This window comes from Diabrotica virgifera, chromosome 3 (genome assembly GCF_917563875.1).
Source record: "Diabrotica virgifera virgifera chromosome 3, PGI_DIABVI_V3a".
Lineage (NCBI taxonomy): Eukaryota > Metazoa > Arthropoda > Insecta > Coleoptera > Chrysomelidae > Diabrotica > Diabrotica virgifera.
In genome coordinates, this window is record NC_065445.1 from 147,424,706 (window position 1) to 147,444,053 (window position 19,348).

The 19,348-nt window shown below is 33.0% G+C and overlaps 2 protein-coding genes across 3 annotated transcripts in view; one reads left to right on the forward strand and one right to left on the reverse strand.

Moving 5' to 3' along the window:
• The window catches only part of LOC114334084 (alpha-tocopherol transfer protein-like), a 131,874-nt gene that overhangs the window by 21,475 nt on the left and 91,051 nt on the right, over positions 1 to 19,348 (reverse strand). The gene's annotated exons all lie outside the window — the stretch shown is intronic.
• On the forward strand, positions 13,675 to 18,919 carry LOC126881346 (uncharacterized). The gene is made up of 2 exons (XM_050645578.1): positions 13,675 to 14,099; positions 14,661 to 18,919. The coding sequence occupies exon 2, from the start codon at positions 17,146 to 17,148 to the stop codon at positions 18,541 to 18,543; it is 1,398 nt and encodes a 465-aa protein (XP_050501535.1). The 5' UTR covers positions 13,675 to 14,099; positions 14,661 to 17,145; the 3' UTR covers positions 18,544 to 18,919.

The window sequence follows — 19,348 nt, forward strand, 5'->3', positions numbered from 1 at the left end:
ATTACTGACGCCGTGGTAGTTAACCTATTTTCATTTTGCAAATTGACAATAAAAGGTACAGTATTCTTATATATGTAGAAAGAAGTTCAACTTGCCCTGCTTTATTTTCAGTCCTACAACATTTTGAAAAAATGAATTTTTTTGCGAAAGCTGGATTGCAAAATATATTAAACCGATCTTAATGAAATTAGTCCTGTCGCCAGTGGGGGTACAACGGCCTCCTTAATTCAGATGGACTAACCCAAGTTTTTTTATGCATTTTGACCCGTAGAACACGAATTTTGAAGTTATACTTCTTTAGGTGGGAATATAACAAAACTAATAAATTGAGGTAAAAATAAAATAAAAATCTGTGGCTAACGGACCCGCATCCAAGCCATTTTTTCACACACACACACACACAAAACATTTTTTTGTATTTTTTGGGTCATTCTGAGCAAAAAATGTTTTAAAAAGTTTTTTCGTAGGATGCATAGTTTTCGACATAAACGCGGTTCAACTTTCAAAAAGTTGAAAAATTGCAATATTTAAAACCGAATAACAATTTGATTGAACAATAAAATAGTAATTCTGCTTACCGCATTTGAAAGTTCAAGTCAAATTCTATCGGTTTTGATTATTTTCATTGCTAAAAATTAATTTTTTTATTGTTGAACAAAGCTATAAACACCTAGTAATTGAATGCTGTTTTCAATGCATTTCTCTTTTGAAATCGAACGAGTAGGCGCGCATACTACAATTTCTACGTAGATTACGTACATTAAAACGCATGTATTGGGCACGGGAAACACTATGTGTTTATAGCTTTGTTTAACAACTAAAAACTTAATTTTTAGCAATGAAAATAATCAAAACCGATAGAATTTGACTTGAACTTTCAAATGCAGTAAGCAGAATTGCTATTTTATTTTTTAATCAAAAGTTATTCGGGTTCAAAAATTGCACTTTCTCGATTTTTTGAAAGTTTAACCACGTTTATCTCGGAAACTGTGCATCCTACGAAAAAAATTGTAAGACCATTTTTATCGCATTGTAAACAAAAAACGAAGAAAAAGATCGAATTTTTCCTTCATTTTTTGACATTTTGATTATTTAAACAATGTTCCGGACCTTTTTGAGTGGTCGGATAACTCAATTATTATTATATGAGTTATGTTCAAGCAATTTCTGCAAAAAAATATGAGTCACCGCTGAACGTCCAAATGTACTAATATTTTTACAGATGCGCCCTGGTCAATAGGCGCATATGAACAAATTAAACATATTTAAGGTGTACCGTTTATTCTATGTTAGGCACATTTGGCTTTATGGCTTTTTAAAACCAAGGTACCTAAATATGATTATAAGAATTGATATTAAACTCAATCAGTCTAGAGATTAGGTCGCGTTGAACATTAGAAGATTTTTAAAGTATTCAGCCTATCTTTCGATTATTTTATTTTCAGCAGTAATCAGTTGCTCATTTTATCTTTCACAAAGATCGGTGTCCTTAATATATGCACCTCTCTTATATTGCCTTACTTCTTTGTAGATTTTTTTTTATTTTGATTACTATTGTGCTTGTGCTCACGTTCTATTTTTTCAATTTCTTGTTGTAAATGTTGTCTCTTTTTTCTCCGTACTGTTCTTCTGGCTAAGGCTTTTTCTCTCTTCTCGATTAAATTTTTTTTCTTTAAATGCCATCTCCGCAACGGAGGTCGGCAATCATCATAGCTATTCGGACTTTAGAGACGGCTGCTCGGAAAAGTTCATTTGATGTACATCCGTAACATTATCTCAGGTGGTGCAACCACGATATTCTGCGTCTCCCTATGCTTCTTTTTTCTTGAATTTTTTCCTGCATAATCAATTGGAGCAAGTTGTATCTATTTCCAGGTGTAATATGTCCGAGGTATTTCTTGTTTTGATGGTATTTAAGATTTCCATTTTTTTATTCATCTTTCTCAGAACCTCTTTGTTTGTGACGTGTTCTGTCTACGATATTTTCAGAATTCTTCTGTACACCCACAGCTTGAATGATTCTAGTTTTTTTCCTTGATGCCGCATCCAAGGTTCAAGCTTCCATTCCATAAAACAAAGTCGAGAAAACGTAGCACCTAGCAAACTTAACTCTTAGCTCCAACTTCAAAGCTCTTGTGCAGAGCACTTTTGTCATTTTGTTAAAATTTGCTTTAGCCTTTTCTTTTCCGATTTTGATTTCCTGGAAGTAATCACCTGTGGAGTTGATCATTGTTCCAAGATATGCATATTGGTTGACTAGTTCGACATTGGATCCGTTTATGAAGAAATTCTGGTTAGTTCCTTGTGTTTTCGATATTCTCATAACTGTTGTCTTCTTGACGTTCATTGTCAGAACGTATGCTTGTCCAAACTCCGCTATTCTGGTCACCAGTCTCTGAAGATTCCCAATATTTTCGGCTAAGAAGACAGCGTCATCCGCATATCTAATGTTGTTAATGAGAACTCCATTTAGCTTTATCCCAGCTGTTTCCAGTGCCGTAACTACGATGTTGGGGGCCCCGGGACAAATATAATCTCGGGCCCCCTACCCCAAAGCGCAAGGGGGGTCCGGAAAAATGTTTGATATTTAACCCCTTGAAAACGCATTTTCCCTCCTATGTGAATACCACACTCTTCTTTCTTTTTTTTTCAGCATGTCTTGCAATAGTTGTAAAATTAGCAGCGCTAATGAATACGTCTTCATCTGTATCTGCCATTGTGGACGGATTATCAACGAATGCGTTCATACGCTACAATGTAAATGGTCTTACTTTGTAGCGAACGAATAAATAAGCGAACTACCAAGCAAACGTAAATGCACCTTAAGGTGATACAGTAGCGATCAACAGGTAGCAAAAACGCGTTCCATATTTTGAATATTTTTTCGAGATATTTGGCACACGTATTCGTAATATAATAAAGAACGGCGGTACAGAGCCCAATTTGAAAAATATATTAATATGTGGAAATCACTCTGTAATTAAATACAATATTAAAAAACAAGCCTGTACCGCCATTAAGAAGAACAAAAAAATACACTTCCTTCAAATAAACTTTTTTATCCGATGCCTAGATTTTGTGTCATTTTGGAACTACTAAAATTTTTTATTTCATTAGTAGTTCCAAAATCACACAAAATGGCGGCGTATCAAAGTTATATTTTTTCTTATGGAATACCCTGTATTCTATTGCATTTTTTAATTGTCCCCAAAAATAAGGTATAGTTTCATAACGCTTCCCTATACCTATGTACAGAGTGTTCTGAGTTATGTTTACTCTTCTTACAATGTAAAGTTTTAAAAGATGGCTTATTCTCAAGTTATTTAAGAAATTATAAAAAATATTACTTTTACATATAAATTGTTGGATATTGGCTGAATGTAATCCATAATTAATTATTACACATTTATATACAGGGTGTTCAAAATTTACAGTTTCATTATTGAAGTATTCAATGTGTCATATGATGCTTATTTTAAATGGAATACCATGTATATTAATAAATAATTATAATTAACAAATTTTCCTCTTTCGAATGGTATATGGATGTCCTATACCTAGGTTTCATAGTTCTTGCGTAATTTACAATTATTTAAATTCTTAATCTGTAAATCGATTTTAAAACAAAAGATGAAGTTAATTAATGTCATTGTATGACATTGTCATTTTATGACAATACAGTCTAGTAATTATCTTATAATTAATGCATACCATGATTGATTATTACACATTTATTTACAGGGTGTTCAAAATTTACAGTTTCATTATTGGATTATTCAATGTAGCCATAATATGATGGTTATTTGATTAGAACACCATGTATATTAATCAATGATTATATTAAACACAGGTTTTTTCGAATGGTATATAGATGTTCTATAACTAGGAGTCATAGTTTTTGCGTAATTTACAATTTTCTTAAACGGTACATCGATTTTAAAAATATTTATAGTCACTCTCGATTTTTAAACCCATCATCTTGGCATAGTTGTTATACGCTGTGAGCTCGTACGTAGAGGGGATATTTATAAATTCGCGAGCGCCAGTAGTGGCAAGTCTGTAAACGTTTACCGGAAATTTGACATAAATGTCAAAGTGATTAATTTAAAATTAAAATTAAAAACATTAATTATAAAAAATATTAGTTGATCAAAGCTGTGGTATATATTTTTACCTTAAATATACTTACGTTTTAAATACTGAATTTACGTTTTTTTAATGTTCCGTAATATGTAATTATAAATTAATCTATTAATCTTAGTGCCATCTACAAGATAATTGTGAAAGTATCCGAAGTAAGAAATTAATATTTCATCAATAGAACGTCAAAATGATTAGCAAAATCTTAAAAAAATATATTACAATTTAATTACTTTTTAGCGTTGTAAATATTAAGCGATAACAATTAAATAATAAATTTAAAAATTACTGGTGAAAGTTGAATTAGTAATCCGCCAGGACCGACACCAGCGAAGCTCAGAGCGTATAGAGTATAGAGTGTAGTTGTAAATAAATATGTAGGTATATTTTTATTTGCTGATTAGTAAAATAAATTTTTTCGTTATTGGAAATAACTAAATACATAACGAAACATATAGAATCTTAATAAAACAAATACATAAATAATACAAAATAAACCACAATACTATAAGTAAAAAAATTATCAGTTATGTAATACATGTTCAAAATGTTTATACAACAAGCGATTTTAAATGATTTGTTTACAATATTGAACATAACTGGTGTTATAGACGCAAAAGCGTTCGAAATTCTTAATTTCATAAAAATATCATCTGAAGTAGTAGAGTAGGAAGTGTAGCATTTACAATATTTTTAATATAACCCCATTTAAAAAAATTCATCTTGGTCAATCCTGGTGACCTAGGTGGCCAAATATAGGTATGGACCGAATCTATTTATCCATTTATTTCTAAATTTTATGTTGAGGTTGTTCTTAACATCACGTCAAAAATAAGCTGGAACTCTGTCGTCAAATTGGAGCCACATGTTTGTTCGCACGCTAAGTAAAAGGTTTTAAGATGGATCCAAAAAACTTGTTTTAAGAAATTTAAAAAAGTTGCTTCATTCAGATTTTCGTCAAAAAATATGAGTCGATAACGTATTCGCTCAGAATACTGCCCCAAACATTAACACTTCATCGATGTTGGCGATCAACAGTAAAATGTTTGTTTACTGTGTTATAATAAAATGAAAGCTATGTCTATTAAATAGACGATTATTATGAAAATTAGGTAGATTCGTCTGTACACAATACATTCTTAAAAAAAATCAGGATCTTCTCCAAATTCTAAAGTCTATAAACGAAAAGTTAAACGTTCCTGTTCTGTCTAATGCTGGTGTAGTGGAGTTTTATACGGATGATAGTGGTTTTTCTTATGTATTCTACATACACTCGTTTGACTGATTTCCAATTGACTCGAAATTTTTCACGTACTAGTAACTAGTATTTGGGTTTTCCGTAACAGAAAGCAGGACATCAAGTTCGTTGACGTCATCAAAAATAAATGGTTTATTTTTATTTAACTTTTCGTACCTATGCAACATTACCCGTAGCACGGAATCTATCGAGAAATCTCTCAAAAACGTCCTTTTTTGGGTGTCTTCTATCAGGATACTACTTTTAAGCGCAAACATTAGTAGCTAAGAGACAATTTTAAAAATATTCCCCAATGCAAAGTAGCATGTCTACTCTTTCATAGATAGAGTGATTATTCATTTTTAGGAACAATTAAATTTGAATGTAATTGGTTCTGCCAAAGCCATTTTTAAGTAAAAAAAAATTTGAATATCATACACGGATGTTTATTGTTTTGATAATTACCAGACCGTACTGTTATAAACTGACAATGTCATACAATGACATTAATTAACTATATCTTTTGTTTTAAAATCGATTTACAGATTAAGAATTTAAATAATTGTAAATTACGCAAAAACTATGACACCTAGGTATAGGACATCCTTATACCATTCTAAAGAGGTAAATTTGTTTAGTATAATTATTTATTAATATACATGGTGTTCCATTTAGAATAAGATCATATGACACATTGAATACTCCAATAATGAAACTGTAAATTTTGAACACGCTGTAGACAAATGTGTAATAATTAATCATGGAATACATTCAACCAATATCCAAATATTTAGATGTAAAAGTAATGTTTTATAATTTCTTAAATAACTTGGTAATAAGCCTTCTTATAAAACTTTACATTTTAAGAAAAGTCAACATAACTCAGAACACACCCATATTAAGCTGCACCCCCCACCATCGCGAATAAAGTTCGGACTAGGCAAAAAATTTAGTGCTATTTATGTGCTAATTAGTTGCTCTAATCCGAATTTTGTTGCTCAAACCGTTGACCAAGAAATCGCGTTGAAAGTGGGGGGGTGCAGGTTAATGGAAAGCTGCACCCACCCACACCGAAAAAAGCTCAAACTTCTTGATTTTTTTGGTGATAAATTTAGTGCTATTTATATGCTAGTTATTTGCTCTATTCCGAATTTTGTTGCTCAAACCGTTGACCAGGAAATCTCGTTCAAAGTGGGGGGTCCAGCTTAATGGCAAGCTGCACCCACCCACACCGAAAAAAGCTCAAACTTCTTGATTTTTTTGGTGAATAATTTAGTGCTATTTATGTGCTAATTAGTTGCTCTATTCCGAATTTTGTTGCTCAAACCGTTGACCAGGAAATCGCGTTGAAAGGGGGCGGGGCCAGCTTCTCATTAGACGCACAACGAAACACTTGTATGTTTACTAAAGCAATGAGCAATAAAATCAGATAGCGGTATAATTCGATGGTACGTGTTCCCTAAATTATTTTAGTACAAAATAATATGTAAGAGTAACTTATTCATTTAACATACAACAGAGACACATATAGCGCGGAGTAAGGTCGGGTGGGATAAACTAATGCATTTGCAAGTTCTACAGTTAGCAACAAAATCGGATACCGATATATTTCGATAGTACGTATCATCATCATCTTCCAGCCCTTTTCGTTCACTGCTGGACATAGGCCTCCCTCATTTTTGTCCATTGTGCTCTATTTTGAGCACTTTGCATCCAATTTCTTTACAATTTCTTGAGCTCATCAGTCCAACGAGTAGGTGCTCTTCCTCTACTTCTTTTGTCTAATCTCGGCCTCCACTCAAGTAATCTCTTCGTCCACCCCCCATCACTGATTCGGGCGACGTGTCCGGCCCAGTTCCATTTCAGGGTGGCAATTCGGGAAAGAGTTTGTATAAGTGACTAAGAAGGCTTATAGGTCTATAATTTTCTAATTCATATGGATCTCCTTTTTTGTAAAATAGAATTACTTGAGCATTGTGCCATTTGTCGGGTATATTGCTATCTAAAAGGCACATGTTAAAAAGGTTTTTTATTTTCTTAAGAAGACAAGTGCCTCCGATTTTTATTACATCAGTAGCTACACAATCTTCGCCTGGAGATATTTTATTCTTATCTTTTCTTAGGGCTAGTTTTATTTCGTGATTTCCGATAGCAGTTCTGATCCTTGGTTGACAATGCCCTTTTTCCTTGTTAATATTTCTGGTATTGATCTTCTTTGCTAGTAGTAATGCTTCTTTACTTCTTGATAGTACGTAATCCCTAGAATATTTTAATACTAAATATGTGCGAGCAACTAATTTATTTTACACGAAACAGAGGAATATAAAGCGCGGTGCAACGTTGGGCGGGACGAATTAATAAATTCTTATGTTCTGCGGTTGCAACAAAATCGGGTACCGGTATATAATATTTCGATAATACGTGTTCCCTAGAATATTTTAGTACCAAATATGTGCAAGCAACAAATTTATGTTACACGAGACACAGAAATATAAAGCGCGGTGCAAGAGGTGCTTGGGGTACACGGCACAAGGGCAGCATACCCAGGGGGCGGCAAATCAAAAACCATACAAATAGAACAAGTAACGACGGAGAGAAATTAGGTACAATTTTTTTTGTATACGAAATATAGTGTCAGTGGAATTACCAACTTTAGTAAATGTAGTTGTAAGGGTTTAGCTTATTTATAAAAGTCTGCCAGTGTAAGTTATTAATCTGATTGCATTACACATTACATGCATGAGTATGTTTGAGTATAACTATCTATTCACAACCCTGCGATATAAGCAAAATAGCACTTACCTTATCTTAATGTATAGTCGCATTTGTTCTATGTAAACTTTTGAAATTTCTATACATATTTGTCTATAGTTCATTTATTATATTATACTATCATTTATTACATTAACACTTTTTTATCGCATTATTAATTGATGCAGAGCTTGTATTTTGTTCCTAAACTCTTTTTCTGCTAGTCATTTTCATTTTCAGTATTACATAGATATTATTAGTCCATGTGGTGAGATCGCTCCCGTCTGCAAAAATTTCTGATTCGGGTTCTTTGTGGATTCGTAATAAAAAATGTCCCCTTTAAACAAATCTGAAGGGTGCCGGGTGGAATTTTTGAGCAGAAATTGTTTAAACAATTTAAAAAAATACAAAAATCACGTTTTTTCCCCTAAGACATATATTTTTAGGTTTCTTGGCTCATTCTAAACAAGAAAGTTATCTTGTAATTTTTCTTAAAAATTGATAGTTTTTGAGTTATAGGCGATAAAAATCTGAAAAATGCAAAAATACGCATTTTCGAGGCCTAAAAACTCATATTTAAATTATTATTTTTGAGGTTGCCAGATACTTAAATTGAAGTTTAAACATTCAGCTTCCAGATTCTGAAGAGTGATTGCGTCTAACCTTAATTTAAACCGTCGTTTTTTAATTGTTAAATATGCATGTCCATCCGATTTTTTGCCGGTGCGGGGCGCTCTATTTCAAAAATCTTCAATTTTCCTCCGAAAGATATTTTTTCTAGATTTTTTGGGATATTCTAAATAAAATAAGTTTCTTGACATTTAATATCCGAAAATGCGTTTTTTTGGCATTTTTCGGATTTTAAATCACTTATAACTTTAAAACTATTAACTTTTCAGAAAAATGTCAAGAAACTTAGTTTATTTAGAATATCCCAAAGAATCTAGAAAACATATTTCTCGAAGGAAAATAGGAGATTTTTGAAATAGAGCGCGCCGCACCGGCAAAAAAATCGGATAAACACGCATACTTAACAATTAAAAAACAACGGTATAACTTCAGGCTAGACATGATTACTCTTCAGAATCTGGAAGCTGAATGTTTAAACTTCAATTTAAGTATCTGGGAACCTCAAAAATACTAATTTAAATATAAGTTTTTAGGCCTCGAAAATGCGTATTTTCGCATTTTTCAGATATTATATCGCCTATAACTCGAAAACTATCAATTTTTAAGAAAAATTACAAGATATCTTTCTTGTTTAGAATGAGCCAAAAAACCTAAAAATATATGTTTTAGGGCAAAAAACGTGATCTTTTGTATTTTTTTTTAAATTGTTTAAACAATGTCTGCCCAAAAATTCCACCCGACACCCTTCCGATTTGTTTAAAGGGGACATTTTTGAATAGGAATCCACAAAGAAACCGAATCAGAAATTTTTCCAGACGGGAGCGATCTCACCACATGCACTAATAATATGTAATACTGAAAATGAAAATGACTAACAGAAAAAGAGTTTAGGGACAAAATATAATCATATAAATGATAGTATAATATAATAAATGAACTATAGACGAATATGTATAGAAATTTCAAAAGTTTACATAGAACAAATGCGAGTATACATTAAGATAAGGTAAGTGCTATTTTGCTTACATCGCAGGTTGTGAATAGATAGTTAGATAGTTAGAACATACTCATGCATGTAATGTATAATGCAATCAGATTAATAACTCAGACTTTTATAAATAAGCTAAACCCTTACAACTACATTTACTCAAGTTGGTGATTCCACTGACACTATATTTCGTATACAAAATTTATTTATTTATTTATTTATTTTTTCGTATACACTGACACTATATTTCGTGTACTTTGTACGCATGTAAGAAGTTATACTTCTATTATATAATTTCAACGAAATAAATATACTTAACAGTTACAATACAAAAAATTAACAATAATTACCAAAAATTAACCAAAACTTAACAATGCCAAATATAAAAAAAAAAAGAAAAAAGTATGAATCGTCCGGAATTTGAAGCCGAAATCTCGCGATTTCTCGATCTCCGGTCCAATGCTCTACCAACCAGGCCATCAAGGCGCATGTTACTGACCTTTCACAAATACATAATTACCCATCACGGTGACAAGTGAAATATAAAAATAGATGTTTTATTATTTTACGCCCAAGGAAGACAAATTCAAAGACACAAAATTATAATAAATAATACATTTACTAAAAATCACTAATATATTATTTTAATAGCTTATTTGCGCTGATACATAATTTAAAAGATTAGCAACTAAACGTCATACTGTCTGTGTGCGCACGCGCGCAGATTTATGAAAAATTTTACTCTCAATCTCGCCTAAAGAAGTATAACTTCGAAAATAGTACCTAATTTATCTCCGTCGTTACTGGTTCTATTTGTATGGTTTTTGATTTGCCGCCCCCTCGGTATGCTGCCCTTGTGCCGTGTACCCCAAGCACCCCTTGCACCGCGCTTTATATTCCTGTGTCTCGTGTAACATAAATTTGTTGCTTGCACATATTTGGTACTAAAATATTCTAGGAAACACGTATTATCGAAATATTATATACCGGTACCCGATTTTGTTGCAACCGCAGAACATAATAGCCAGGGAGGTAGTGTCAAATTTGACCGGAGCATTTTAGCATGGCTGCTTTCTTTTTATTTAGTTAGGTATTCCAAAGCTTATTAACAAATGATGTGTCAGCTGGCCCAAAACCGGGGATTTTAGACAAGAAAAGGTAAAATATGAAACTTGATGGACAAACGCTACAACTTATGTCAAATATATATCTATGTGACTTACAACTCTTAATAGCCTTGCTGACTTCTCTCCTAGCTTTCACTCAGGCAATCCGGGTTCAAATCCTGGCGTTGAATTTTTTTTTGTTTTTAAAATTGACATTTTATTTTGAAAAATAATTATTTTTATAATACCACATTTGTATTATTTATACGAGACAATATAAAAAAATCTGTATGTCTTTTATAGGATTTTTATAAATTTTTATACTATTTTTGAAGTTATACTTCTTTAGGCGAGATTGAGAGTAAAATTTTTCATAAATCTGCGTGCATGCGCACACAGACAGTATGACGTTTAGTTGCTAATCTTTTAATGCATAGAACTTATGAAATAGAACTATGCATTTGGTCATAAATATTATGATTGACCTTAATAAGCAGAGTTGTTGTAAATGAACCCCTGAAGCTTCCTGAGTTAGTACGACCAATCTAAGTGAAAAAGGGGGTTGCCCTCCTCACCCCCTCCCGACATTTTTTTTATTTTTTGGACAAACTCTTTTTTCTTAATGTAATATGATGTAGAACCAAAAGATACGTACAACCCTAATTTTTCACTTTTCTATCACCAACCTCAATTTTTAATAGCAATCTAAATATTTCCCTGTTCTCTATAATAGGTATATCAAAATGGATGTTTGTTTGTATGAGGAGCGAGTTAAATTAATACTAAATAGCTTTGTCATGAAATATATCCAGTGGTTACAGCCGATATTCAGTATTCCGCTGAATAACGCCCTTATTATAAAAATCATTATTTTTCAAAATAAAATGTCAATTTTAAAAACAAAAAAAAATCAACGCCAGGATTTGAACCCGGATTGCCTGAGTGAAAGCTAGGAGAGAAGTCAGTAAGGCTATTAAGAATTGTAAGTGACGTAGATAAATATTTGACATAAGTTGTAGCGTTTTTCCATCAAGTTTCATATTTTACCTTTTCTTGTCTAAAATCCCCGGGTTTGGGCCAGCTGACACATCATTTGTTAATAAGCTTTGGAATACCTAACTAAATAAAAAGAAAGCAGCCATGCTAAAATGCTCCGGTCAAATTTGACACTACCTCCCTGGCTATAAGAATTTATTAATTCGTCCCGCCCAACGTTGCACCGCGCTTTATATTCCTCTGTTTCGTGTAAAATAAATTAGTTGCGCGCACATATTTAGTATTAAAATATTCTAGGGATTACGTACTATCAAGAAGCAAAGAAGCATTACTACTAGCAAAGAAGATCAAGTACCAGAAATATTAACAAGGAAAAAGGGCGTTGTCAACCAAGGATCAGAACTGCTATCGGAAATCACAATAGACGAAATAAAACTAGCCCTAAGAAAAGATAAGAATAAAAAATCTCCAGGCGAAGATTGTGTAGTTACTGATACAATAAAAATCGGAGACTTGTCTTCTTAAGAAAATAAAAAAATATTTAAAATAATAAAATAATAAAAAATAAGAAAATATACCCGACAAATGGCACAATGCTCAAGTAATTCTATTTTACAAAAAAGGAGATCCCCATGAACTAGAAAATTACAGACCTATAAGCCTTCTTAGTCACTTATACAAACTCCTTACAAGAATAGTAACGAATCGTCTTGAGAAAAAACTTGATTTCTACCAGCCAATGGAGCAAGCGAGATTTCGTACCGGATTTGGAACAAATGATCACCTACAGAGCATTAAAAGGGTAATAGAAAAGACTATAGAATATAATCGACCACTCGTTTTGGCTTTTCTAGAAAGCCTTTGACACAGTAGAATTTGACAAAATTCTGGAAGTACTACAAGCATGCCGCATTGACAACCGATACACAAGGGTAATTTACAATACATACAAGAACGCAACTATGTCGGTGAAACTACATAAAAACACGGACCATATCCCAATCGGCAGATGAGTCCGACAGGGCGATAACTTATCGCCTAAACTGTTTGATTGTTTGACTAAATTTGAAATTCGCAGACAACATAGTTTTGTTCTCTGACAACCTCAAGGAGATATGTACCATGCTACATGAACTTTAGTTAGTGTATGCCAGTGTAGGTGTCTTAAAATAAACATCTCCAAAACAAAATTCATGACAAACCTAGTACCTAGCGGAAATATCAATATTGGAGACAACGAAGTAGAGCTAGTGGAAGAATACATATACCTTGGACACGAAATAAAGATCACAAGAGACAACCAAACATGCGAACTACGAAGAATAATAAACCTACCATGGGCAGCCTATGGAAAACTGAAAGAAATCTTTAAAAGCGATATACCAATTTCTCTAAAACGTAAAACATTTGACCAATTTGTGTTGCCTATGATGACTTATGGTGCCGAAACTTTGACATTGACAGCTACAACTTCTAAAATGCTGTAAATAGGCCAGAGGAAAATGGAAAGGTCAATTCTGAGTATATCGCTTCGTGACCTAGTTAGAAATGAAGATTTAAGGCGAAGAACAGGAGTTACCGATGTAATTTCCCGAATTGCCACCCTGAAATGGAACTGGGCCGGACACGTCGCCCGAATCAGTGATGGGAGGTAGACGAAGAGATTACTTGAGTGGAGGCCGAGATTAGACAAAAGAAGTAGAGGAAGATAACCTACTCGTTGGACTGATGAGCTCGAGAAAATGTCAAGAAATTGGATGCAAAGTGCTCAAAATAGAACACAATTGACAAAAATGAGAAAGGCCTATGTCCAGCAGTTGTGACGTTCCGCCCCTTATAGAATCGATTATTGATGGGAAGATATTATTTAACTATCCAAAATATTATTTAATTATTTTCAGAATTATTTTCTTTCAATGTTTATTCAAATAGAACTTAAACCCATCTCAGAATTTTTAAATGCTTGATGACGTCACATTTAAAACGTGGCAACATTGGTTTCCCCACTTTGACAGCCAATGCTTAGTAGAGGGGTACGAAGGATTCAGCTGTGAACGTGAGCCTTGGATTGCGATTGTTTCTCGAGTGTTCGGTCTGAATCGTAGTGTGCGGGGTCATTAGACTCAATTATTCACCTCTAATTCTCAGTTCCAAATTGATTAAATATTACAATAAAAGTATAGTGAAGTTATCCAGCAGCAGTGGATTTGAAGAATTTTAGAGCATACTATATCCAATGAGTTCTACCCCGGTAAATACACATTTTATTAAGTATTTTATTCAGCCATTTTGGAAGTCCTTGACATTTGCTAACTAAGTTTCACATAGTCTATTTTCATGGTTTTTATGGTTTATTTTCATGGATCAAACTCATCTAGAGATAATTCAATATTCGTTGTTAATTTGTGCTTCCAGTTGGAAAATAGAGCTAATTTAAACTCCATTTTTTATATTCCTTTCAAGTCTACAGAACTCCTATCTTTTGAACGATGAACAAATAAGTATCCATCGCTTAGTCTTACTATATTTCATCCTTGTATAATATATCTATATACCGGTGTATATATTATAATAAAATATTCTTTCACAGTAATTATATTTTGTATTTCAATTGGAAATTACTTGTGTTATTTGACCAAGGTCATCTGATAGCAACCTGATAAAAGGTCAAGCTGTCTAGTCATTCAAGTTTTTGGACTTAATGACCTATTTCTTCTTATTCCCATAGGAATAAAAACACCTCCTCGTATCTCTTGCTTCTTTTTTTTGACATTGGTAGATTGGTAGTAACACCACACTGTGTTTTTTTTAGCACCTACCATGAAATCTTAAAGCCACCCTACAACAACACCAAGGCCAGACCACACAGAGAGAAACAATCAATAGGCGACCAGCCTGGATTATTTCCACATTTTCTTTTTTTTGAGTACCTCCAGCTGCTTTCCAACAGTTTTGAGTACCTTCAGCTGCTTTCTACCAGTCTTCCTCTCCTGTACCTCCAGCAGGACAGCTGCTAGCGAGAGTTAGCACCCTTGGGTGCTCATTACATCAACTTCAAGATTAGGAAAGAGTGGTTTGTTTGGGAACATTTACTGTGCTCTTATTAAAGACAGACTGGTTTTGTGATATTTAGTACATTTTTTTTATAGTTCAATTGCACACACATTTTTCCTGCTTTATATTTTTTATAGGTTTTTTTTTCTTTACAACATAATATTTAATTGATAGCGTTCCCCAACACTCTGCAATCTATAAAGGTATAAATTTCTGAGCTCAGATATTTTCCCTGATAATAGTAGTCGGTACTCTTATCTTGATTATTTTTAGGCTGTGTTCCACTTTTGTATAATTATTTAAACTCATTCCATTATTTTAGTATATGTTTAATTAAATTTTTAAAAATTAACTTCACATATTAGTCAAAATTGTAATTATTAACTTTATTTAACTTGAACTTATTAACTTTACTTAACTTTAACTTATTAACTTTATTTAACTTTAACTTTAATTTATTAAATTCATATGAACTTCTGGATTCTAATCCCTCAGATTAGTTTTTGGTTTCACTTGTTATTATTACTATTATAAACCACGAGTTAGGAAAAGGATCTGTGTATCCACTCGTAGGTTTATTTATTCAATAAGGCTTGTGCCTGTCCCACTCACAGTGAGGTATTTATATGTTATATATAGTATCAGGTAGTATTTAATTAAGGTGTACGTATTATAAACGTACAATTATTATTTGGTGAGGGTTCTACTAACCTAGTTGTAAGTTGTACTTCCTGTATTAGAGGTACCCGTAGTCAGTTTTTCTAACCTTATAAAGAGTATTCTTAGATCATAGTTGTATGATGATTTTGTAATTGACTTTCACTAGTATCACTTTTTCCTGTCATGTTAGAGTTACACACTAGTTACTTGTCCTAACTCAGAGATTGTTAAAAAGATCTAGTAGTTACATTCAATAAATATACATTTATTGTGATTTTTTTTTCTTATTACTCCTTTATTTTTAGTAGTATATTTTATAATTTAATAATCTTTAATAACTTTTCACATACTTGTACTACAAATTTAACATACTCTATAGCAGCGTAGAATACCTGGAAGAGCGTTAACCTAGTTATCCTTCTTCTGGCGCCCAAAAATTCATTCTATTTTCAGTATATTATTATATTTACTCTATCTATTTTCTGAACATTATCTTCATATCTTCTTTTCGAGCCATCATTGTCACTTCCTTTAATCTATTGTCTGGCCAAAAATAGCCGTGCAAATTGGCCGAATCCTTCCTTGAGTGTCAAGTGGCCCTTCTCATACATATTTAGCTAGCCATTCAAGTTATATCTATCTATTAATGATTTCTCATCTCTAGTCCTGTATCAATTCGATATTCTTTGTCTTGGCATCCTTCCATACAAATACTACTACAAAGTTGTATTTTAGTTACTCCAGCTTCTTCAACGGAGAAGCCACACATTTTTGTCCTTTGGCTACATTAAGTAGATCTTCTTCTTTTTACTACTTCTGTTGGAGTTTACCACTCCCTTTTCATTCACTCCAACAGAAAATCATCAGCGAGTTGTTACATTGGCGCCCAACGTGGGGCTTTATTTTTGGTCTGAGACAGTATTCATTTAGGTCAATTCTTCTCTTTTATCTGAAATCTCTTTGTTATTTCCGTTTGGTATCCTATACACATATTGTTACTTATTTATTTTATTTTTAATTTCTGATACATATCAGGTATTCTTAAACGCTGTTTTGATTTTTGTTTATATTTTGGGACCTCATTATAGTATATGTTTGTGCAGCTTACATTCTGGGTTAGATTTTGAATTTTTATTGGGAACTTATATTTAATATTGCTATTAATAATATAATTCATATAACAATTTTATTTCTTCAGTCAATAGTGGTATAGTTGGAGGTACAACTAAGTGTTGATTATTATTATTATTATTATAGATATATATTTTTTCTAGAGTGGTGGTAAGTTACATATAAATAAAAAAATTTACTTCCAGTATTTAGGTAGTAGGTTTACTTGAGTATACAATATTTATTGGATTATTTATCCATTTATTTGATCTTATATATTTATTTGATCTTATTTATTAGATTATATACTGCATTATATATATATTTTTTTTTGCTGGCTATTTTGATTTTGTTGGTGTGTTGCTGATATTTTCTCGGTTTATATTATATATATTTTGCGTGCAAACTTTCATATTTTCATATTTTTCATATTTCTGTTCTTTGGACTATTTGTCAATAACTTTGCTCTCATCATGTGTGCTTTTAAAGCTGAACATCTTCTGGTGGATGAATTGGATTATGAATTAAAGATTCGGGACATAATGCCAGAGGAGTCGACAACTGTCGATAAAAAACGCAATCTTTTGAGAGGTGCTTTGAAACAAGAAGCTGGCAATAGAAGTTTTCTCCAAATTTCAGCTGTATCCCTTCCTTTTGAGGAACAACAAAAAGGAATCACTGAAACATTGGACAGCTTGTCTAAAAAAATCGAAAAGTTTAGGGGAACTGTAAAGGATACAGAGTATGCGCGATTAACATCTCGTCTAGGCCATATTTCTGCCCGTGTACACTTGCTACACTGTCCTTCTGAAGAACAGGAACCGTTCAAGAGGTCTGTTTCTCTTAAAATATTAACACTAGAGGGTGAACTTGATTCTAGAGTTAACCCCATTGCTACCTCTACTCCTAATGCTTCAGTCAATGTACCTAGCTTTACGTACTCCAAACCTGTTCAAGTACACAAATGGGGTATTTCATTTTCAGGTGAAAAACAGCACACGGATGTGATGTCATTTTTAGAAAGGGTTGAATGTCTTCGAATATCTAGAGGTGTTTCTGAAGAGGATTTGTTTGCTGCTTCTGCTGAGTTGTTCACCGGGACCGCTTTTACATGGTTTATGAATAACAGGGGTAATTTTTCTTGTTGGTCTGATCTGATTAAAAAGTTGAAGTCGGATTTTCTTCCGTATTCATTCCAGGATGATTTATTAGATCAAATTAAGAATCATAAGCAGAAACCTGGGGAATCTGTTACTATGTTTATTAATACTATATTAGGTATGTGTAGTCGTTTAGACACTCCTTTGTCAGATTTAGCTAAAATTAAAATCATCCTTAAATGTCTATTGCCCTTTTATCATCAACAATTAGCTCTTATGGACATTCAGAACATTGATGACCTTACTATAAAATGCAAACGTTTGGAGGAAACGTTATCCTGGTCTTCTCAACCTCCATCCACATCTCGATCCTCTTCTAACTCTTCTTCTCAGCCAACTTCCTTTAGGCAACGTTCTTGGCTAAATGAGGGTCATGAACATAATGTTTCGGTTGTTAGTTCTCTTGTCTGCTGGAATTGTGATCAGCCTGGTCACCCATTTTACAATTGTGGGATTCCTCAAAATCGTATTTTCTGCCATGGTTGTGGCCGAGAGAACACCCTTAAAAGAAACTGTTCTAAGTGTTCGGGAAACGACACGTCGGAGGTCCGTCCCCTGAACGTTTCTCCGTCCAACATCCAATCAGGGAATCAAACCCCATCGTCAAACGAAACTACAGGACCAAGCACATCCAGCAACCCAAACCCATCTTCACGAAAAGGGAAAGGGGTGTCGTTCAAGAAAGCAGCACACACCACAAAACAAAATTAAACCAGAAATTTATTTCTATAGATAATACGTTAGATTCGCTTGATTCAAATGATCACAGATGGTCATTTACAAACGCTTCTTTGATTGGTAGTGTTCAACGTAACAATAATAATTGTGATAGTAATGTGGTTCCATTATCTATATTAGATTCTAGTTTTGTTAATGATGATGATACGTCTGGGTTAGTTCCATATAACGGTTGTAGACAACCAAATACTTTAGATCTAGATATTAATTCGTTATTAGTTAGGAAACAAAATGATAATAGGCCATATCTTCCTATTCAAATTTTAGGACAATCGTGTTTAGCTTTGTTAGATAGTGGCTCTAATATTTCATTGATAGGGGCACATTCGTTAAATTTATTGAAAAATTCTAGTACAGTAGAACCCCTCTAATCCGTCACCCTCGGGACTAGGAGTATGGTCGGAACGCAAAAAAGGTCGGATTATCAGAAAAAGTCATTAAATACGTCTGTACAAGAAAAAAGCATGTATTATTCTCTTCAGTGATATAATAACCATACATATGTACATAATTATATTGCATTAAAATGCCAGAATTCTTTGTTATGTATTTATTAAATTAATTGCAAAAAAAAGGTACATATGTACCTACTGAAAATGTTAGTAGTCTACTTGGAAAAAAAGTCAGTGATAGATTTCTGTTTACAAGACGAAATTCTGGAATTAGCTGCAATGTTTCTCCAATTTTTGATCCACAAGATGTCCATCGGTGTTGATGCTGAATTCTGCTCTATGTATTGAAGGCCGATTTCAAATGCATTCTTGGCATCGGTGTGTGA